This window comes from Epinephelus lanceolatus, chromosome 15 (assembly GCF_041903045.1).
Source record: "Epinephelus lanceolatus isolate andai-2023 chromosome 15, ASM4190304v1, whole genome shotgun sequence".
Lineage (NCBI taxonomy): Eukaryota > Metazoa > Chordata > Actinopteri > Perciformes > Serranidae > Epinephelus > Epinephelus lanceolatus.
The window spans coordinates 41725296-41747113 of NC_135748.1; the positions used below are offsets into that span (position 1 = coordinate 41725296).

At 41.9% G+C, this 21818-nt stretch overlaps 1 protein-coding gene across 2 annotated transcripts; it reads right to left on the minus strand.

The window, feature by feature from the left end:
• Window positions 1-1249: 1249 nt before the first annotated feature.
• Window positions 1250-21194, minus strand: cpxm1a (carboxypeptidase X (M14 family), member 1a). Of its 2 annotated transcripts, none has more exons than XM_033643565.2 (13): window positions 20839-21192; window positions 16419-16528; window positions 14102-14241; window positions 13848-13932; window positions 11754-11904; window positions 11515-11603; window positions 10889-11012; window positions 8837-9033; window positions 6983-7162; window positions 4644-4938; window positions 3058-3197; window positions 2833-2935; window positions 1250-2224 (listed from the first exon to the last, which is right to left on the minus strand). In XM_033643565.2, exons 1-13 carry the CDS (start codon window positions 21116-21118, stop codon window positions 1893-1895), a joined length of 2226 nt encoding a protein of 741 aa, XP_033499456.2. In that variant the 5' UTR covers window positions 21119-21192; the 3' UTR covers window positions 1250-1892. The 2 variants fall into 2 exon arrangements, with proteins under 2 accessions (XP_033499456.2, XP_078031488.1); XM_078175362.1 differs by lacking the exon at window positions 1250-2224 and adding an exon at window positions 2398-2635 and having other exon boundaries at window positions 20839-21194.
• Between the last annotated feature and the right edge of the window lie 624 nt (window positions 21195-21818).

The window sequence follows — 21818 nt, forward strand, 5'->3', positions numbered from 1 at the left end:
TGTCAACTTTGAATGAAGTGTGTTTAATGATGATAAAATGACTGTTAATTTAAATGGAGTCTGGTGGGTTTGGTGACGGTGATTTCAGGACTGTTTCTGGAAAAAAAAAAGAATCAAAACAAAGAGAATCTTCCTCTTTAACACATCTCTGTAGGGATCCTTTCATAATGTTGTCAGACACTTAATAATAAAAAAAATAATAAAAATAATAAAATAATAACAATCTGAGCCTGCCAGTGACAAAAACAAGCACTTTTTTTTGGATGTAAATTGCAAACTTGTCCCACGTGGTTAGTTTTTATTATTGCAGCTTGTTTCGTCGCTGCCATCTGCAGTCTTGTCGCTCAAAACTGGACCAATTTATAAAAAGATTAAGTTATTATTTAAAGCACCCTTCAGTGTTTAAGATAAAAGCCCCTTTTACACTCCCTCTTCAAGGCGGGAATTTCAAGCCATTATGTTGCCTCACTGTTCTGTATAAAAGGTACAATCATGGAATCAGGGGACAGAGTTGTCTTGTTTTTAAGCTGGTATCACAGGTAGTAACAGCGCTGAAACGATGTCTGTATATGTAATGCGTGCAACCCACCGCGGGAGATTTAAAAAGTAGCTTTAGCAGTTAGCAGCTAACTCAGAGAGGAAAAACGGTGGATGAAAATGACTGCAAATTGTGAAAAACGTGAGGTCAGGAAGCTGCTTACCCTCCGAGCAGAGGACAAGATCAGCCGCCATATACCAGGTAGAGTTCTCAAGTCTAAGAGGTCCCGGAAAGCCTGACGGGTCGGACTAGGTCCAGATTAAAAATGTGCATTGACTGGTCAGGTCGGGTAGGGCTGTGGAGTTTCTTTTTGAAAAATAAATAATATTAAAAAGTGAGTGTTCTGTGCTTTATCAATTTAAAATGTAAATCCAACATATATTATAGATATTACATATTGAGTGATTGGTTGATCAGTTTTAGCACCGCCTCTCCTTGTCGCCTTGCCACAGGAATAGAAGAAGGAGCAGCCAGGCTCTGTGCCGGGCTCTCTGTCCGTCCTCCCGGCCGGAGCGGGGAGCTTCTCTGCAGAGTAAATATAGTGTGGCTTTGGCTCAGTGTAATCAGAGTTTTTAGTTTGGTCCATCTGCTAACATTTTATGCCAAGTCTTCTGGTGATTGGGCTGCTTTTTAGATGAAATAAAACGTTGTATATTGCTAACGCTTTTAGCTTTGCTACCGGCACACTGGAACACAGACAACACAAATAAGTGACATTTATTTGAGGTTTAATGTCCTGTTGGACATGAGTCAAACACAAACAGTCACATTGTTAGAAAAAAACATGTCACATATCAGACCAGCTGACTCTTAATTAAATCCTCAACTCAGTCATGTAACAGAGAAGCAACAAACACTACAGCATCATCGGCTATCATGTGGAGAAAAGAAAACTAGTGAAGTGAAGTGAATTTGTGTCGTTCCATGAAGCCTTCCTGTAAATCTGTAGATGTCCATTCTCCTTCAAAAAGTCTTGTTTCTGTACCTTTTTAGAAGTGATTCAGTTTGTGTATAAAAACCCTGTTTTTAAAGTTTCCTGTCGAGGTGTGAGTCTGTGTGACTGCCATGGTTTAATCTGCCTTAAAGGGTCAGTGCATCCAAATATGTCTAATTCTTTTATTTGATATTTAAGTTGAGACATACAAATCTCAGAGGAAGATATTTCTTCACATAAAAACTGTCTGCATGTCTTTATTAACGAGGCTCTGCAGAGAAGTTTTCTAAATTTAGTGAACTGATCCTTTAATGGTGTCCTCTGTGGTGGGAACACGTCGCTGTTCCCCGAGGACAACTTCTGAACTCCTTGAACCTGTTATCCAGCTCATCTTTGAGTCTCCTTCAGTCCCGTCCCCTCTCACGCTCTCCGGGCTCTGGATGACCGGGCTTTCCTCGCCTGCAGCAGCCGCTGACTCTCCCGGCGCTGGTTGATGACCTTGGTGGTGGCGCGAAGCTTGCGGAGCCTCAGAGCACGGAGACGCAGCTGAAGGTCCTGAGGGATCTTCCCTCCTTGAGCCCGGATCTCCTTCAGCCTCTGGATGGGCGTCTTGGTCAGGGTGAAGTCACAGATGGTGGGACGTGGCTCCATCCCAACGTGGCACCGGCGCATGGACGGGAAGTAACCCTCCGCCCAGACCACCACCTGGTACTCGCCCGGGTTCAGGAGACGCCAGTAGTCCCCGTCAGCCGCTGAGGTAATAAAATAAGGTGGAGACAAAAACAATGTTCTTAAATGTTCTATGAATGTTTCGTGGTTAATGTGTGTGAATGAAGGTCACAGTGGTCACATTTCAATAACTGTTTTTTATGCAGTAAAATGAGGCGAGTGACTTCCTACATTTCCCAGGATGCCTGTCAAGAAGCTCCCAGAAGACAGAGGTGAGTCTGCTGTATTCAGTGTCTCTCAACCTTTTTATCGTGTGATGTCTTAAAATGAATCTTGTGACTACTTGTGCATCACATCCTCACTGCGACCTCGTCACATGTCCACGTTTGGTCATGGACTTCCCACGTCCACATATGACGTCCAAGGTACCCTGGGTGTGTTGGTTGTTGACGTTCTGGGACGCCGTGTCAACTTCAGCCTGTTACGTGCATTGTCTGTTTTCAAAATACACTTCTGTTTTCACAGGAAATGTACAGTTTGCATACAGTCTCTTTCAAAATAAAAGCACTATGTTGGTACAACACTGAGAAATTCACATTTTTTTCCTTCAATCACGTGGTTGGGTTTAGGAAAAAGAACTGGGACTCTCGGGTGAAAGTCGCTGTTTGTTGGAATAAAATCAGTGTGTTACCTGATCGGATGTCGTGGTCGTGGTCCTCCACCTTGATTATAGCGTCTGCGATTCCTTGTTTGGTCAGTTTGTCTCTGACCACGCCCTTAATGCCTCTGTGAACCTGAGAGAAGACGACACACTGCACTGTGAGGCCTCAGAGACACAATTAAGGTGGAAATAACTGCTGTATTTTAACGCTGCTGTTCAGGACGTAGCATCTGGGGACTGTGGACACAGACTGACCTGCTCCATGTAAACCAGCAGAGACTCCTTGTTGTTCTCCCACTCGATAGGAAGCTCGCTGACATGAGGGAACTTATCGCAGGACAACTCCACCGTCACCTCAAAACAGTTAGTGTGCATGTAACTGAAGTCATTCATACCTGCAGAAAACACAAACAAGTATTTATACAATATGGGCAGAAGAAGGTCAGGCAAGTAAAGCTTAAAAAATAGCAGTTTAAGGATAATAATATTTTAATTTATTTGTTTTGTTCAGATTATATGAACCTGTCTCCACCCATTTAATGTGTCTCCTTTCCCTCATCAGCCTGTCAGGACTTATACCAGACCCTTTAACCTACTCAGTGCCTGATTGTCAGTGTTTCTTTGTGCCTTTTTGCTCCAGACACCTACACCTGGAACCCTGAACCCTGGATCCTGGAACCTTGACCTTCCTCCTGTCTGATGCCTGTTCACCCGTGGTTGTGCTGCTGCTTCTGAAGGACTTGCTACCCATGTAAGTAATCTTTTGTTACTTTACTTTTATTAAATTAATGAGCTGTTCCTGTCTGAATTTGCATCCTGTCCCTTGTGACCTTGTACTCACATGCCTGGCAGAGATTTAAGGGTTTGACCGCTTAATTTAAGGTACTTAAGAGGCCTTTTTATACCTCTGTGCCAGATATAGCCGTGGTCAAAGGCATTATGTTGTGGTTGTCCGTCCATCCGTAAGTCTGTACGTCTTTACGTCCCATTCTTGTGAACGTGCTATCACAAGAAACTCCTAAGGAGATGTCTTCAAATTTGGCACAAACATCCACTTGGACTCAAGGATGAACTGATGAGAATTTGGGGTCAAAGGTCAAAGTCGTTGTGACCTCATCTGTGTCATTCTCATGAATGCGATATCTCAAGAGCACCTGGGGGGAGTTTTGTTAAATTTGGCACAAACATCCACTTGGACTCAGGGATCAACTGATTAGACTTTAGTGGTCAGAAATCAAAGGTCACCATGAACTTGCTTCAATCTCATTTCATGAACATGATATCTCAAACAGGCCTTGAGGAAATTTTCTTAAATTTGACCCAAACGTCTACTTGGACTGTCTCATTTTTGTGAAACCAAGAACATGGTGAGCGCACTTCTTTAAATTTGGTACAAATGTTCACTTTTACTCAACAATGACCTGACTGGATTTCAGTGGTCAAAGGTCAAGGTCAGTGTGACACTGCATCTGTCTCATTCTTGTGAACACGATATCTCAAGAACACCTCAAGTGAATTTCTTTAAATTTGACACAAACATCCACTTGGACTAAATATTAAACTGATTAGAATTTAATGGTCAAAGGTCAAGGTCACTGTGACCTCTCAAAACAGGTTTTCAGCCATAACTCAAGAATTCATTCGCAGACTCATACAACCACATGGCAGTAATTTTAGTTCTAAGTTTGCAAAGCAAATAAAGACCGAAGCGTGACATTACAGATTTAAGGGACTGTACTTTAAATAAGAGGTGAGTGTTTTGAGAGGATGTTCGTCCCCTGGTTGGAACCTTTTCTCAAGTTACCACTTGTTGGCTTTCATTACTTAAAGTGGTGACTCACTGCCGGGGACGGTGTGCCAGGCTCCACCGTTGATGATGTTATTGTAACGCTGGAAGTCCTCGTAGTGGCAGATACGACGGTCGGGGTTGGACATCACCAGGTTAGTCGAGGCATAGACGCTGGCCAGCCAACGGAAGAAAGCGTTGTCCGCCGTGGGTGTGTCCTCCTGAGGGGCCCAGTCGCGGGTGCAGTCAAAGGGGTACGTGACCACCAGTTCTCCCCCGTGGAGGTTTGCACTGAGCACAAACGGGATATCCTGCATCCAGCTGATGACAGCACGAGTCTCTGGGGCAACCTGGGAGAGACGGACAAACCTTATGTCACTTTTTAGACACAAAATTGTGGGAAAGATTCTCATAAACACAAACAGCAGGAAAATAAACATTTGTTTAATTTTAAGTTTAGTTTAAAACTTTATCTATCTGTAAAGGTAACAAAACACATTTTATATTAAAGGATTAAAAGATTTTACTGCTGCTATAAAAGAAAAAAGACACCTCACCAAAAAACAAATCAAACTGTGCCATTTAAAATGTAATTTTATCGGTTAAAAGTTCAGACTTTATTTAAAGTTACCTGCATATTCTTAAGTCCCTGTACGTATAACTTTTGTGCTCTGTAGATTTGATAACAATGATTAATAATTGTTTAACTTCCCAAACGTCATCAGCTCTTTACTTTGATTTTCTATCGATTACATTTGAGTTTCTGTAGTTGGAGCTCTTTTCTTCAGCTGTTCAGTCACCATAATGATCTCTGCCTGAACTACCTCTACATGTATTTCCATCTACAAGCTACAAATATGGAGGTTTTTCCTTGGAAAGCCCGACCAGTCAGAAAACCTCCAAACACCAAAAACCAAAATACATTAATATTTTAAAATGTGGTGATCTTTTACTGTATCACTGGTGTCAGAGTTTCGATGTGTTCTGTTACCAAACATTAAGTGACATCCAGGCTTCCAGTAAAACCTCTTGGCTCTGAAATGACTTCCTGATCTGAGGTTTGCATGCTGCTACAGTGGAAACATTATTTTCCTCTTCCTCACACACACCCTCCAAAACTGCCTCTCAGTGTGACCTACATTCATGCACCAATACATGACTCACTTTGTTTTAAAGGTCCGGTGTGTCAGATTTAGGGTTATTAAGTGTTATCCAGTGGTGAGGACTGCAGATTGCAACCAGCTGAAACTTGTCCTGGTTAGAATTCCTTCAGCGTTCATTGTTTTCACCAGGAGCTGAATTATCCACAGAGGTCTCTTTCTCTCAAAATAAACTGACCAGATGATTTGAACCAGTAAAAACTGAATAAAGACGTTTCAAGTAATAAAACAATCACTGTTTCTTCGATGCTCTTGTCTCAGAGAGGCTGCTAACTTTGGTGGCTGATGCGAAAATGTGAATGTCCCCATCTAGAGCCAGTGTTCAGTTTGTCTGTTCTGGACTACTGTAGAAACATGGCAGTGCAACATGGTGATTTTTCGTTGACAAAGACCTGCTCCTTATATAGATATTAACGAAACAAAAAGGTAACGAAAACACAATGATTCTTATTTTCAGGTGATTATACCCTGAAAAAAAATTACTCATTATATTATACTCCATTTCTGCCAATACATCCCTCTGAATCCTACACACTGAACCTTAAAGGTAGGGTCTGGAGGATTTTCCAGTTGCTGTTTGTAAACACACATTCAAATTTGGCCCCTCCTATCAGGCTCAACTCTCCCGGGTGTACGGAGCCCGGAGGTACAGAAGAAGGCTTCACAGAAGAGGTTCAGGCAAGGCTCGCGTTGGTGCATGCTCGGACATGCTCGGGCACGGCACCTGCGCTCTCTCATTGGCTGGGGAAATCTCCGCCCAGAAGCGGTCTGAGCTCACAAAAACATCAAAATACAGTTAAAGGGCAGGAGCTCTGCAAACAGAGTCACCACCACACATGAGTAGAAGCCCATAGGTGATGATTAAGCAGGATTTCATTTGTATATGTCTATATTTTGTTTTGTTTGAAAATCCTCCAGATCCTACCTTTAAGTAGCACTCTGGTCCCTTAGTAAAGGCGTTTTTGGTGCAGTGATCTGTTTTTCACTGTAAACTCTTCTCTGGATGTTTCAGTATATTCATTGAGAAACAGTTAAGTCTGATCTCAAAGTCCTTTTTCTTGGTTTTATACAGAACGTTGAATTTTGATGTGATTGTAGTTTTTCCTGGCTTTCATTTCTCCCTGCCACACTGTCTTAAGAACACCACTGTATGGTGCCAAAGAAATGCATTTTTAAAAATCCTATTCTTAGTGGCTTTAACTTGGTCAGCTGTGTCTATGGATTGTGTCCTCACCATGGCGTCTTCTTTAGTGTAGTACTCTGGGATGGGGATGTAGTGGTTGGTGACTTTAGATTTATCTGTTGCTGTCTCCTGGGCGTCCCACATGATGTTGTTCAGGTCTGGAAAGTTGTGATTCAGGTCGATTCCTTCGTAGCTGTATCTTCCATCAGCCCAGCCGGCCAGTTCAGAGCCCTGCAGCAGATCATTGGTCAGAAACAGAGTTAGGTCGGATGAGTCGTAGCATATACGGAGCAAATGAACTAATAACATGTAGTAGAAAATATCACTATGGGTGCCACTGTCAGTCCTGTAAAGTTTATTTTATTGCCAATACTTTTCTTCTTGTACTTGTAACAAAGTGTTTTCCACTGTTGTGTGGTGACTTCTATCTAAGTACTAGAGCTGAATACTTCTCTAACACTGCAAACTAGTGATGCAGCCCAGTTGATAAGGAACTGTTGGCATTGTATGTTTCTGCAAACCAAGGATACGTTACATTTGTACGTTCCTTACGTATCATATCAACGTTTATGAAGTGATGTAGCTCTAATTACATGTATTTGAGCTGACAGTGTCAGCAGGAGATAGAGAGCACTTGAGCAAGATGGCTACCAAGCTGCAGACCACTGTTGGAAACCAACATACAACAAGATTGGTTGGTTTTTAGTGCGACTTCTGCAGCACTTCTAGTGGCGACTGACATCAGCTGCATTTACAGCAGTGATTGTACCACCAAAAGCGGGTGTTTTTTACTGAGACATTAGTGGCATTCCTAGAGGGAATTGTGCTCCCAAAACTCATGTTTTTTAGGGAGCCATAGGCGACATTTCCAGCAGTGATTTTACCACAAAAAGCATGCATTTTTTAGGAAGACATTAGCTGCATTTCTAGCAGCAACTGTACCACCACAAGAGTAAGACTTTTTTTTAGTGAGACAACAGCAGCATTTCTAGCAGTGATTGTGCCACCAAAAGCGGGCATTTTTTAGGTAGACACTGGCAACATTTCTAGCAGCGGTATGTGTCACCAAAAATGGCCATTTTTACCGAGACATCAGCAGCATTTCTAGCGGAGAATGGGCCACCAAAAACAGGCATTTTTTTCGTGAGACATTGGCAACATTTCTAGCAGCAATTTTGCCACCAAAAGCAGGCATTTTTAGTGAGACAACTGTGGCATTTCTAGTGCCGATTGTGTCATCAAAAATGGCTATTTTTTAATTGGCAGACATTGGCAGCATTTCTAGCCTAATTTAGTCACCAAAAGCGGTTGTTTTTTTACTGAGACATTGGTGGTATTTCTATTAGTGGTTGTGCCACCATAAGCATTTTTGGCAGAGATTTGGTTCCCAAAAACAGGCATTTTTTAGTGAGACATCGCCTGCATTTCTAGCCATAATTGTCCCACCAAAAGGGTATTGTAAACCAAGAGGTCATCTTTTCGTAACCAAGACCAAGTGGTTTGTTTGTGCCAAAACATAACCACATTAACTACAGCGTTGTTGAAACTTACAGTTTCAAAGTATCCACTTCATAATAATGTGTAAATGTTACATATCTGTGGTTGGCAGAAATATTCAATACCAACATTTATATTGGCAACTCAGTTGGGTGACATTGCTGTTTTATGGTATGCACCTTAACCTTGAGGTGCTGTGAGCACCATAACCTGAGTGCCATCTAGTTCCATTATATGGGAGAGAAATCAGACATCTCTATGACTGATATCTCTAACCCTCAGCAACTCACACCAAAGTAAGAGGAAAAATTTGTGTTTTTGATTTTGGGGTGAACCTTTCCTTTAACACGTCTTGGCCAAATGACAGGACAACTTGTAATTCTCCACAGTCACTTGAACATCACTCACCTTCTCATAAGCTGCTTCGTATCCATCGGGGTTCATGGAGGGCAGGAGGTGGATTCGAGTCTCAGTCACCAGCCGAACGACGCGTTGGTTTCCTTTCTTGTATTCTTTGCACAAGTACTGCATGAGGTTGAGGACGAGCTCTCGGCCAAGAGCCTCGTTCCCATGCATCCCGGCCACGTAGCGAAACTCTGGCTCACCTGCCAAGAGGGAACATTCAGAGAGTTGTGTCACTTGCCAGGCAGTAAATGTGGAGGAATTTGACTGTGGTACAAAGTCACACTGAACATGAAGCACCTGAGATTCTCATTTAGGTCAGTAGGTCAAAGTTAAAGCTAAAGCTCAGAGGCACATCAGGAACACATTCAGTCTCTCAGATTAAACTTCCATCCCGTTTATAGTGTGTCAGCCAACAGTGTGACAGCACTTAGCCAATAATCACACACAGATTGGCCAGACTTGATGGCAGACATTCCTAAAGCTAAAGACACAAAATATTAGCCTAAAAATAAAGAATGCCCTTTTCTTCTTGTATTTGGCACCAGTGAAACCATTGAAATCTAAATCAGCTGTTGGCACTTATATAACCTTAAATTCCTGTTATTCCTCCTCTGGGAATGAAGCAGTTTCGAAATATATTTCCTGAGAAGAATGAAAGAAAAGCTGCACTCTGCTGAATTCATTTCAACTTTTTGGCCTCAACCCGTTCATGTTCATGTTTTCTTGTTTGGTGGAGCGAGCGCCGTCTCTGATTTCAAACTTATCAGTTTGTTTATACAGGACAGGCCTCCTCTACGAGACACCCCCGGCCTCTCTGTGTGCCGCTGCTGTACAGAAAAGTCTGTACAAACACTGGACTGGAGGATGTTGAACTGCCCCCCCCGAGCAGCTCCACTCAGAGTAACTGGAGAAACATGATGAACTCTGGTCCAGAACCTTTAAAGGTTTCAACTAAGGGACTGTTTGTTATTTTTGAGAGGAGGAGAGGGGTCGTGCAAAAAGGGGGAGGCATGTCAAATAATTTTTTAAGCCCTGAGGAGAGACTTATGATTTTTATTTGTAGCTTAAGGGAGGGGCACAAAAATGTAAATGGCTGTAGGTTTGGAAGATGTTCAAGACTTTAAAGTGCACTTAGTTTAGTTTATATTCGTACATTTGATTTATCATTTAAAAGTTTTTTTGAGTGTTTGTGGATTTTATCTCTATGAGGTATTTTTATTTACTGTTATTTTCAATGTTTACTGTGGAAATAAACTTAATGCACATCCCGGTTTCTGTACCTTCTGGGTTTCCGTAGCTCCTTCAGCTGCTATGTTTTGTTTTGTTTTGACCGCTAATATGAGTTTTGCAGACTTTTTTTCATGTAACCTTTACCGCCATTTGTATTCCAGTGAGCAGTCTTGTGTCATGTGATTAACACTGCCGTTTTTAACATCCGATTTCTGGTGTAAAATGTTCTTATTTTGTATGTTTAGGGGCAGAGGTGCAGAAATACGTGTCAGGAATGCAATTAATGTGCCATATTGTCTTCTGTAGTAGTAAAGCAAAGCCAGAAAACAATCTTCAAGTTGTCATCTGTCCATGCCCCGTCCACACACGTTGCAAAGGCCTGTTTTCTTAAAATGACCAAAATTATAGAATTTATCACAGACACAAACTGTAAAAACAGAAATTATGGTTGGATTTTCAAATTTCCGACAGTCCTTGGACACGTCATGTGTGACGATCACTTGCGTCAGAAAAAAAAACATAATTAAATCTGAGCTTAAAATAGTGATATATCATCAAAATTACTTTATTCTACATCTCATTTTAAATTGCACAAAAGAGTGTTTTTTTCAACTCCAGGATTTTGACTTCAATTTTTAACTTTCAAACATTAAAGAGTAAGTTTTAAAAATCTAATAACTCATTTATGGTGGAGGGAGGGTCAAGGAAAAATATTTGGAGCTTCAGAAAGGGTAAAAAAAGTTACTTAAAGTCACACCCCAGCTCCCCTCTCATCTGACAAATACAGAACAGTCCCTCAGATAAGAAGAGTTGAAACACTCTTACCTAGTTCATGTTTGCCGGGGTTATCTGAGATCTCCATGACGTACAGTTTGAGGCCCATGTAGCTCTTCCCGATGGTGTAGATACGGGTGATGTCGGGACACTCCTCCGTCACAGACTTCATGAGCTGCGGGGTGAAGAACAGTGAACACGTTTAAATGCACAAAATATTCAGGTTTTTGCCCGTTTTCCGAAAAAGACGATATTCCTACAGAACTGTTTACACAGCTGATGAAAATGAATATTCTGCTCATATTCCTGTTTACGTGCAGCTATTTCTACTCTGATTAATGTGTCCTAACATGTCATTTATCTCCTCAAAATATGCAAAAGTGGAACAGCAGGAGCCGCTTGTCTCATTTTGCTTCCTTGCATCAAAATAGGATTTTTAAAGTTTCAAAAGAACGCAGCTTTCTTCTTCCATTCATCCACCTTCTTTAAAAAGACAGCATTGCAATAAAGTAAAGTCTTTAATAATAATAGTAAAACTATGTCTTCAAAGGGTTAAATGTGAAGTCGGAGGAAATCTGCAAGCTGTTAAGAGTCTGAGTAAAAACACTGACTCTTTCCTGGAACCAAAGTTACTCATCATGCCTGTGTGGCCCTGCAGCCGTTCATCACACTCTGACCTTCCTCATCTCTTTGTAGTTGTGTTGTCTGAAGTCCAGAGCGTCCTTAGATCCAAGTTCTCTCTCTGAGGCGTAGATGTCGTACGGATCTACAGGGAGAGAGCACAGTATCTCAGAAACCACCTGGCCTTTAAAAACAGCAGTTTAAAGCATGTTAGTGACTCTGAACATTTGTTCTGGGGGTAAACCGCTCAGATGAATCATTATCACTATCAGTCACACGCCGTGCTGCGGCCTACCGTGGACACGGCAGCCAAGTATCTCGGCCCTGAGGCAGATGGTGCCATTGGAGTACCAGGTCTGAGGGTTGATGCGGATGAAACGGGCGACGGTGGGAACAGGAAGGAGTGCGAGCACGGGAGTCTCTGGACCCTGGTTCCCTTCAAAGATCTGAACAGTTCAACATCACATCATCACAAAGGTCTGAACATGTTTGGATCCACCAAAAAACATGCAAACATAAAAACTGTAAAGCTCTGCAGTGTGTACCATCATCACTGTGCACAGTTATCTCAATGTGGTGTTGTAAAGTGGAAATAGACACGTTTTTTTGCTTTAACTAATTATTATGAAGTTAATGTTAATTGCACAAAGTCATTTCCTGAGAATAATGAATAATGACACCATCTCTTTTATGATAAGTGCAGCTTAAATGCAATTGGCAGAAATAAAAAGCTAATGTTAGGACCTCACGAGTCATAAGAGTAGAAATAACTCTCTTTGTTTGTTTGTTTTGGTCTCACTCCCTCCTGACTACTCTTTGTTTACTTTCCTCACTTCCGTTTCTCCTCTGAACTGAGAATCAAAGTGATTTCATTCACCGACAGGCTCTTTTGTCCCCGATTCAAAAAAAAAGCTGACGGGGGTTGCAGACCAGACACTCACTGACAGTCCAATATTGACTGGCGGCCAGCGGCTTGCGAGTCATCAGAGTGACTCATCTAATCATGGTTTTCACTTCTTCCATGATTATCTTCTCCACTATAGTGAACAACCTCGGAATTAGATCCAACAACCAAAATATTTTCAGATGGAGACGTCCCTAAAGCAAAGTCCATGACCTGATGTGTATCAGTTTAAGGGTCGTTGACATGAAAAGGTTGAGAGTCAGTGCAGGAGCTCACAATAAAAGGTTCAGAAGGTTCAAAACTGCCACCGATCACTTGTTTCTTGACCCGTAAGGCCCTAACACATCAAGCCGACATTCAGCCAGTGGTGAGCTGGTGGGCTGTCAGTGAGCGTCTGTGCCCCCCATCGGCTTTTTTGGCTGTTCAGCTCAGCGCACGAGAGGAGAAACATAAGTGAGGAAAGTAAACAAAGAGCTGAAGTCAAGAGGAAGTCATAGAGGGCACTTGGTGGCTTAGTGGGTAGAGCAAGCATCCCATATACGAAGGCAGTGTCCTTGCTGCAGCGGCAACAGGTTTGATTCCCGCCTGCGGCTCTTTGCTGTATGTCATCCCCTCTGTCTTTCCCTCTGTCACACTTATACTACTATATCTAATAAAGGCAAAAAATAATATTTAAAAAACCTATCCTGTCATGCAGGCACAGAATGTATGTGCTGGATGGACATGAGCTGTAGTCTTTGCAGTGTGTTCATGTGCAACTTTTTGACCATGTCACAGGTGACAGGTAGTTCTTTGAAGTTGGTTTGGTGTGTCTGGGCCTTTGGCCGAACTTTCAGCCAACTTAAATCTATTAAAATGTATTTGATGGGGTGCCCAGCAGCTCGATGGATGAAGCGGGTGTCCCATGTGCAGGGTCAGTGTCGCACCTTACTCCCAATTCTGTCCTATCGATTAAAGGCAAAAGCCCCAAAAAATAATCTTTAAAGAAAGGTATTTGAGATACTGAAATACAAAGAGGGCTGAGAACGTGACCTCATCTGAAAGAGGTGACGAATGTTAAATTAAAAACAGTGCTGAGAAATTTTTGTTTCACCTCCAGCTCCATGGAAAGAGATCAGATGTTTAAAAAGTGCAAACAAAGTGCAGGTTTGGATTAAAACTTTACATTTACGTGATTTCAACCTGCCTTCATCGATGTGTGGTTTCAATACATGTTTCTGTTTTGAGTAGAGGCTCTATTGGACAACTGACACATGGAAAAAGAAATATGATCAAATTGAGATTATGCCAACCACAAGTTTCAGTTTCTTGCCCTTTGTTTTCATTCTGACTTGTGTCTTATGTAAGAGCAGCTGAATGTTTTGTTCATGGTACATTTTTCACTTTGGCACAAACTCTTCAAAGTCTGTTTTCCATCTGTAGATGTCCGCCGGTCACAGTAGCTACATTCCTTTTATATCAAAGAACACAAATACTCATTCTTACTGCTTCTTCTGAGCCGTTCATGCAGGTTTTCCAGCTTACAGAGTCGTTACTCAGCTGCACTTTGTAGGTGTGGACCCAGTCCCAACTGTAACAAGAAGGACAAAGAGTCAGTTTCTAGTTTGCAGAGTTCACTGCAGAGACAGAACATTGTGCTCTGACTTGTGTAATCAGTCTTTGTGTGTTTTCTTAGCAGCAGTTTTAGATTTGATTTTGGAACAGAACCTCTTCAGATGTGAGTCCTGATACTACCTGACCTCCAGATGGAGTTTCGGCCCTGCAGGATGACTCCAGTGAACAGGGTGAGGTGAAGGGCGTCCACCTCCAGCCACTGGTGCCGGTCCTTATACTCTGCACACCAGGCTCCATCGTACAGGTCCCCGTCCTCGATGCCAGACTAGAAACACATGTTACACTTGGAGTTTTTGTCTTGTCAACTAGAGAGTCCATTAAACCCCTGTCTCTGCCTCAGTGTGAAGCATTGCATAAGATTCTGGTGTTTCACCCTGACTGTAAAATAATTGGTTTCAGACTGCAGAGCATGAGCGAGGGCGGGGCGTGGAGCAGCACTGCTGGCTCTGTGTTTTACACATTATGATATTTATTTTCCAAGAAACTCAAGCGAGAGCTCTTTGTACTGCAAAATCCATCACTGGAGTTTTATCATTGTGATAATTTTACATGCCAATAAAGCAGAAGGAAAAGTGTTATTTCATAGTCCATTAGTTTAACAAGTATGAAGGAGAAATTATGAGCAGATTAAAACATGATCGTATGAAATGAACGAGTGAGGACTTATTATTTACTGCTTTTAATTTGTGAAGCTTTATATTTCAAAGTATAGGAACACATACTTACAGAGTTTAAGACAGAAAAAAACTGTTAATTAAAATGATCCCCATTTTGCCACTGTAAGAGCCAAATGTGTCACTGGGTGTACACTGGGTGACGCTCTGCTGGTATTTTGGGCTTAGTTAACAAAGGTAAGAGGACATTGTTGTCATCAGGTGTTTGACCCTGGAAGGGCAAATGGTTTTTGACCGCTGTGGAGCAGAGAGTTGTGTGTTCGGTTTTTGGATCAAAATGAAGAAATGGACATTTGTTTGACGTCATGCGTGCTGGCGTGAATACGATATGACGATTGTTAATCATTTTCTCAACGTAACACAACAAAGGGAAGCTGTGGTATCAACCAAAGTAAGCAACTAGCTATTGGATGGATTGCTACTAAAGTTTGTGCAGACATTCATGATCCCCAGAAGATGAATCCTAATAACTTTAGTGGTCCCCTGACTTTTCCCTCTAGCGCCACCCTCAGGTCAAACGTTTACTTTCTCCAATTCTTTGGTTTATGACCAAATACAAAACAATTTACAGTCCCATCAGCCTCAGCTGTGTGTTTAGTGCTAATTAGCCAGTGATAGCATGCTAAACATTAGCATGTTAGCATTGTCACTCAGTACGTTTGGACAGTGAAGTGGAGCTACAGTTCCAGCTAGACGAGGACATTTAACTGGCCTACTGTCCTTGTCCCAGTATACAAGCACGGGAGGGGAATCCATTTATTGAGCCAAGTATGTGCGACTCCTCTACGATAGGTGGAGATATGCCCCCTTTCAGCTTGTTAGTATTGGACCTTTTTCCTGTTGACCTATTACGTCACAGACCAAACAATGGACAGACAAGTTAGTTACGGTTAGCTAGCAGCTAACTGCTACCATGGTGGACAACTTTACAGCTCTGTACATTTGGTCCGTCCAAAAAGTCACGGCTCTGGATGTAGATTTCTCCATGTTGTTACCGGCTTCTTCTTCTCTTACACATTTAATGCTATTGGACTTCCGGGTCAAAGCCCAAACTGTGGAGCATGCTCAGAGCGCCTCGGCCAGTTTGGGTCTGATTGACTGTATACATGCAGGAGTCACATGATCTGGGTGTGTTAGTCCCACTGTGACACATTCAATTAAGTGCGATTTCAATGGGACTAACATTTCTTTCTAATGTCATGTAAACGTGCTGCCGGGGAACATGTCAGCATGCTGATGTTAGCACTTAGCTCAAAGCACTGGGTGGTCAGAAGTTCAGTTCAGTGTCAGGACATCGTCCAACGCCAAGAACACTGATGACAGATGATATTTTGTTGGTTTTAAGTTGTGCTGTTAGTAACCAAAATCAAATGTCTTCCAAATGTCTCACGCCAGTGTTATTTTAAAGTAGACTTGTGAAAGGACGCTGGGGGGACCGGATTGGTTGACATCTACATGAAAGCCAGGACCAAAGGTTTCCCAGCAGAACACTGGATTGTTAATGAGATGATCAGTGTTATTCACCTGTCAGTGGTTTTAATTCTTGGCTGATTGTTGTAGGTACAAATATTATTTTATTACAGACCTGAGCAGGATTTTTCCCAAGAAACTAAACATCACTCCACAGCTGCATTAAGAGGAGTGACACTTCTAGTCTTCTGCACTCTCTCCCTTTAGGAAGAGTTCCTGTTTCCTGTTATTCTGTGCCTCTGAACCTCTTTGACAAACAGCTCAGGTTTCTTTGTGTTTGATCCGGATCTGAACCCACCTGGATATTCAGCCTCCCCCTGTGAGGACCCAGACCCATCCGCTGGTAGGAAGACGCCTGCATCTGGGTGTCGTCGACTCGCAGGGACTCGAGGCCGAGGGGGGGACAGTCTGGGAGGAAAATGAGAAGCAGATAAGATCTCCTGAGGGTTTGTGTCTGTGCTTATCTGGAGAGCTTTAAAGACAGAACCAGCTCTGGGACCAACCGACTGCTGAGGGGTTAAAACTCTCCCTCTGGTTTCTCTGAGTAAGCAAACACATGGCTGATGTAATTAGACGTCCCAGCGGTTGTTATGTGGAATATCCCTAATCATCCCGGGTCAGCTCAGTGGAAGTTTGGAGGCCCTCTGCAGAGGAAACTGCAGATAAGCGAATCCGTGGAGGGTTTGAATGTAACTTGAGACGAAGCTGAGAAAGTCAAGTCAAACGTCCAGCAGAGCTACAGCTGCAGGATATTTTATGGCTTTGGAAACAAGCACAAACAGCCCCATTAATCACAAACACTACGAGTACAGGCAGGACAGAGCTGCTCTGTTTGTTCTCTTTAGGTCAGGAGAGGTTTTCACTGCGATGTCCTTAAAGTTAAAGAAGAAGGAGCAACATAAGGACGCGTGGGTTGTGAGGAGTTTACATCAGCACTGCTCAGATCTCTTTAACATCTGCAGAGCTGTTTTCAGGCGTCACACACATTCTCAAAACTTTCCATGACTTTTGTGCAGCGTTTTTCAAACATATCACATTCAAACATAATTTCAGCAAGTTGGCAGACATGAAGGGAGAGAGAGGGAATGCTGGGAGGAAATAAAGAAATGTACGTGATGGTAAACAAAATTAGAGCCACAGCTACAGAAGATAAATCACTGTTATGTTACATTATGTGGAGGATTATCTACAGAAGTGTATTGATGCCACACCAAGAAAAAAAAAGATCAGTATCAGATAATAACATAAAAAGTTTCTTGTTATAAGAAGATGTTTTTCATGTTTTTACAAGATGTTTTTATTTTATAACAACAAACTTTTCTTGTTATAACACTGAAATCTTGAAAAAGTCTGTGGAACAGTTGACCTGAGACTCTGAGGAACCTCAGTGGACGTTTTTAAAAGTAACCTTAACGGTGCCTCGTCATTTATTGACTCTGTTTTTAAGTCTTGTTTTTGGCATTTTCTCCTTTTTGTAGTATTAATTTATTTGTTATATTAAATGTTATTTATTATAGATATTTTATCATTTATTGTTGTAATGTGGGGCTGTTCACAGAGCTGTTTTCCTCCTGCTCTGCGAGGCACTTTGGACTGCACGATTATACGAAAGGTGCTAAATTCATAAAGTTTGATTTGATTTTGATAAAAAAAACATCTTCATATAACAAGAAACTTTTCATGTTATTACCTGATAGTGATCATTTTGGGGTGTTTTTTATTTCCGGCAGTTCCACACTTTTGTACTAATTCACAGAATATTACTGTAACGATTTCATTACACGCAACATTTCCATTAAATGTTCTACCTCTCGGTTCATTAAGAGTTTCTTTCCCTGTGCTGTGCGTAGCTTAAATAAGCTTTAACTGCTCACATGAATCCATCCTTGTGCCTGCACGCATTGGTGCAAATTTGAGTATCCATTATTATTATTTTTGTTGTTATTATTATGCTTTTAAAAGGGTGCCAAACATGTGTACTTCTTTATCTTGCACTTTTAGAAGTCTTGTACTTTATCAGTGATTTTTAGTGCTATTTTTTGCACTTTTAAATTTCTTGTGCCTTTGTAGATGATGTGGGCGTATTGCTGGAGGCGTCGTCCTTGTTATGTACCGACCTGTTTGTATTATTTATTCATTTAAATGTTTGTCTTATGGTCCCTTATGTCTTAAATGTGAACTCTCGCAACATTTTCCAATGTGGTATTTTACTGCAAATGGCAAATAAACTGACTCTGACTATTTCATGACTTTTCCAAAGTCCATGACTTTTTCAGGCCTGGAAATTGAGATTGTGAATTTCCATGACTTTTCTATGTTTTCCATGACTCTTGGAATGCTGTGTTGGTTGATCTTGATTTTTGCAAAGAAACGTATTTCCAGCTTTTTTTAAAATATTGTGAATATTGTGTGGTTGTCAGTTTTCTATGAAAGTAAATTTAATATATTTGGTTTTTGAACTGTTGGTTGGACAAAACAAGCAACTTGTAGATGTCCCCTTGAGACAGAGGAAACTGTGATTGGCTTTTTTTTTTTGTATTTTTCTAGTGGACTGTAGTTCTGAGCCTCAATTTCAGCATTTTGGCCGTAGCCATAAGTGACCATATTTGGACGAGAGGGTGGAGCTGTGGAGGAGCGAGGGATGGATCTGACTGAGCAGCTGAGGACATTATCAGCAGAGGCTGTCACTCAAAGCTGCCTCGCCCTTAATTATGCATAACTCCAAGCCTTATACAATGTAAACAGGTGAGTTATATAAAAATTCAGCCCCTGTACAGTTGTCACGAATGTTGAAATTTAACTACAAAGACCAAAACATGTTTATTTCTGCTGTAGAGTTACGCCAGGGCCGCACTGCCTGCGAAGCGCAGTGCACCGAAATTCTCGCGCGCGCCGGAGAACCTCCATTCACATCAGACGCGCATTTCTCCATGCCGTCGACAAGCGATTCTGCTCCCAGCTGTTGTTTTTCACTGCCTGGCTTGACACATTCGCTCGCAGCTCGCGCAGAAAATAGACCAGACGCCGAACTGATCGCTGCAAATCGAGAGCGTGCCCCGGAGCTTCCCGGCGCGGCGTGGCCAGTGTGGATGACACAGTCGGTTAACATGGGTGCCGAAAGGAAACTGCCTTCACTTCTCGGCGCTTCGAGGCTATTCGTGGTGCTTCCGCGGGCGGTGTGGCCCTGGCGTTAAACATTTTAACATGGGGGTCTGTGGGGACTGACTCGCTCTTGGCAAGAAATTCTCACTGCGACCTCGTCACAGATCAGTGTTTGGTCATGGACTTTCCACATCGATATTTGACATGCAAGGTACCCTGGGTGTGTTGGTTGTTGACACTCTCTTTCAAAATAAAAGCACTACATCGGTACAAAACCGTGAACTGAGTTTTTTTTTCCTCCAACAACACAGACACGTGGTTGGGTTTAGGAAAAAAGAGCAGAGTTTGGCTTTATATACTTTATATGCTTGATATACTGGCACCGCTCTCCTGAGTGAAGGTCGGTGGTTGTTGGATCCATAAGCCAGCCGGACATTTGCCGTCTTAACTTTTGTTCTTGTCCTGCCGTGTTCCCTGAACGCCACAGAGTGCCATTAAACGGCGACCGGCAGCAGATCATGCCAGTGTTAAAGGACGGCTTTTTTCGTCAGTGTCTGACGCTGCAAGTCACGACCCAAGCGCTGGATTTCAACGACTTTGGAGTGAGACTGGGTCGCTTTTGGAGCCAGCCTCAAGTGGACATTCTGAGAACTGCAATTTTTTTGACACTTTCTAATTTATCAGCCTTGGTTGTTGCCACTCGGACAAACGGTAATAAAATAATGCAAAGTAATAACTGATTTCACAAATTTAAAGACCTTGTTATGAGGAAATCCTCTGTGCAGCTACTACAAATAACTGATTAACAATTAGCTGCAAAACATTCACTGGATAATTTACAGGTTCTCTTAGTTTTCTGTGATAGTAAATTGAATATATTTGGTTTTTGGACTGTTGGTCAGACCAAACAAAACTTGCAGATGTCTCCATGGGGTGTAGGAAATCGTGATTGGCATTTTTTAAAATTTTTCTGACATCAGTTGCTGCTCTTAAAATTCATGAATCCAACACAGGATGTTCCTGTTGTTCCATCTTAAATCAAATATAAACCAAATATTTTCGGGAACTCAGTGAGTGAGCTCTAAAAATGTGACAAACAGTAGCAAAATTATGCAACATAATATTTGATTTCACTCATTTAAAGACCTTTTTATGGGGAAATCCTCTGTACAGCTTTAACGTATCATCAATCAATCAATTAATTACAACACATTCACAGGCTCCAGGTTTTCAAATGTGATAATTAACTGGTTTTCTTGGTCTTATCTTTTGGTTTTGGACGTTTTCTGGCATTTCATGCACCAAACAACTTAAAGATTGAGCAAGAAAATGACTGACAGCAAAAGTAATTGTTTGTAAAGAAGCTCTGGAGGACTTGGGAGCATCAGAGTAACAGAATTATATAAACTAATATTTATTTTACACTAATTTAAATATGCATTTTTTTCAATGAAACCTTTCTCTTTACAAAAACCATCTGATGTTGATTAATTGTTTTACAGGTTTACAGGAGCAGAGCAGATGTTAGTCAGGAGCTCAGAGGGTCCCTGAAGGCATCATTAATTATGGCCTCGTAAAACTTCACAATAAAGGTAAAATTAAACATTTTTTCTTACCCAGTCCTGTTGTTGTCTCATCTTCTTCCTCCTCTTCTTCGCTGGTGTTTTTGGTGTCCTGCTGTGGGACAGTGGTGGTGCCGGGTGTCTGTGTCTGTGCTGCAGTTGGAGTCGTCCTGTCTGTGCTGAGATCCTGCGGCTGCACAGTGACAGACTCAGCTGTAGCAGATGTGTTGTTGAAGAGTGATTTAATCTCAGTTGTTGTGTTGTCTGTCAGCGCCGCGTCTAAAAATCCTCCCAGTAAAATCACAGCAGCCAACGTGCACAATGACTTTTCCATCTTCCTCTTTGTTTGCTGCTGCAGAGTGAGGAGGGGAAAAACGTCCCCCGGCTGGTTTATGTGGAGATGTCAGAGAGCCAGACCTCCATCCACATCCCTCCTCCTCCTCCTCCTCCTCCTCCTCCTCAATCCCACCTCCCCTTCCTTACCCTCCCTCCCAGAATTCCAGCTGAAGTCCCGGGAAAAACTGGGGTTCAAAGACAGATTACATAACGTGGGTTATATGTGCATCAGTGACCCATTTATTCAACTACAGGAACATTAATGTGTCATTTTCCTCCTGCCTCTTTATTCTTTTCCTTCTCTCATGACAGGACGATGTGTTGGAAACATTTGCTCACATACTGTACTTAACACAGATTTTAGGTACTTGTACTTCACTCATTTCCATTTCCTGCTGCTTCATATTTCACCCTGCTTCATTTCAAATGCAAATACTGGACATTTACTACATTTATATGATGACTTAAGTCGCTTTGCATGTTCAGATTAATAATACAAAATACTGTAAAACTTCAATTAAACACCCAGTCCCTTTACCAGCCCTGTGTGGCTACACTTTTTTTTTTTTTTTTTTTTTTTTAACAAATAAAGGCCTGTCTCAATTAGAGTCTGTTTGCCAAGCAGATCATTTTTATAGAAGTTCTTTGGCTGTATAAAACCAGGTTGTCCATCCCTGGATTATCCTGTAAATTATTCA

Bases quoted from the DNA above. Each gene is read 5' to 3' on its own strand.
- cpxm1a (XM_033643565.2), bottom strand. From the start codon at position 21,118: ATGGAAAAGTCATTGTGCACGTTGGCTGCTGTGATTTTACTGGGAGGA. The intron at 7,163-8,836 runs GTGAGTGATGTT...GATCTGCTGCAG, and splicing joins ACGAAGCAGCTTATGAGAAG to GGCTCTGAACTGGCCGGCTG. The intron at 3,198-4,643 runs GTGAGTCACCAC...TGTTTTCTGCAG, and splicing joins CTGGCACACCGTCCCCGGCA to GTATGAATGACTTCAGTTAC.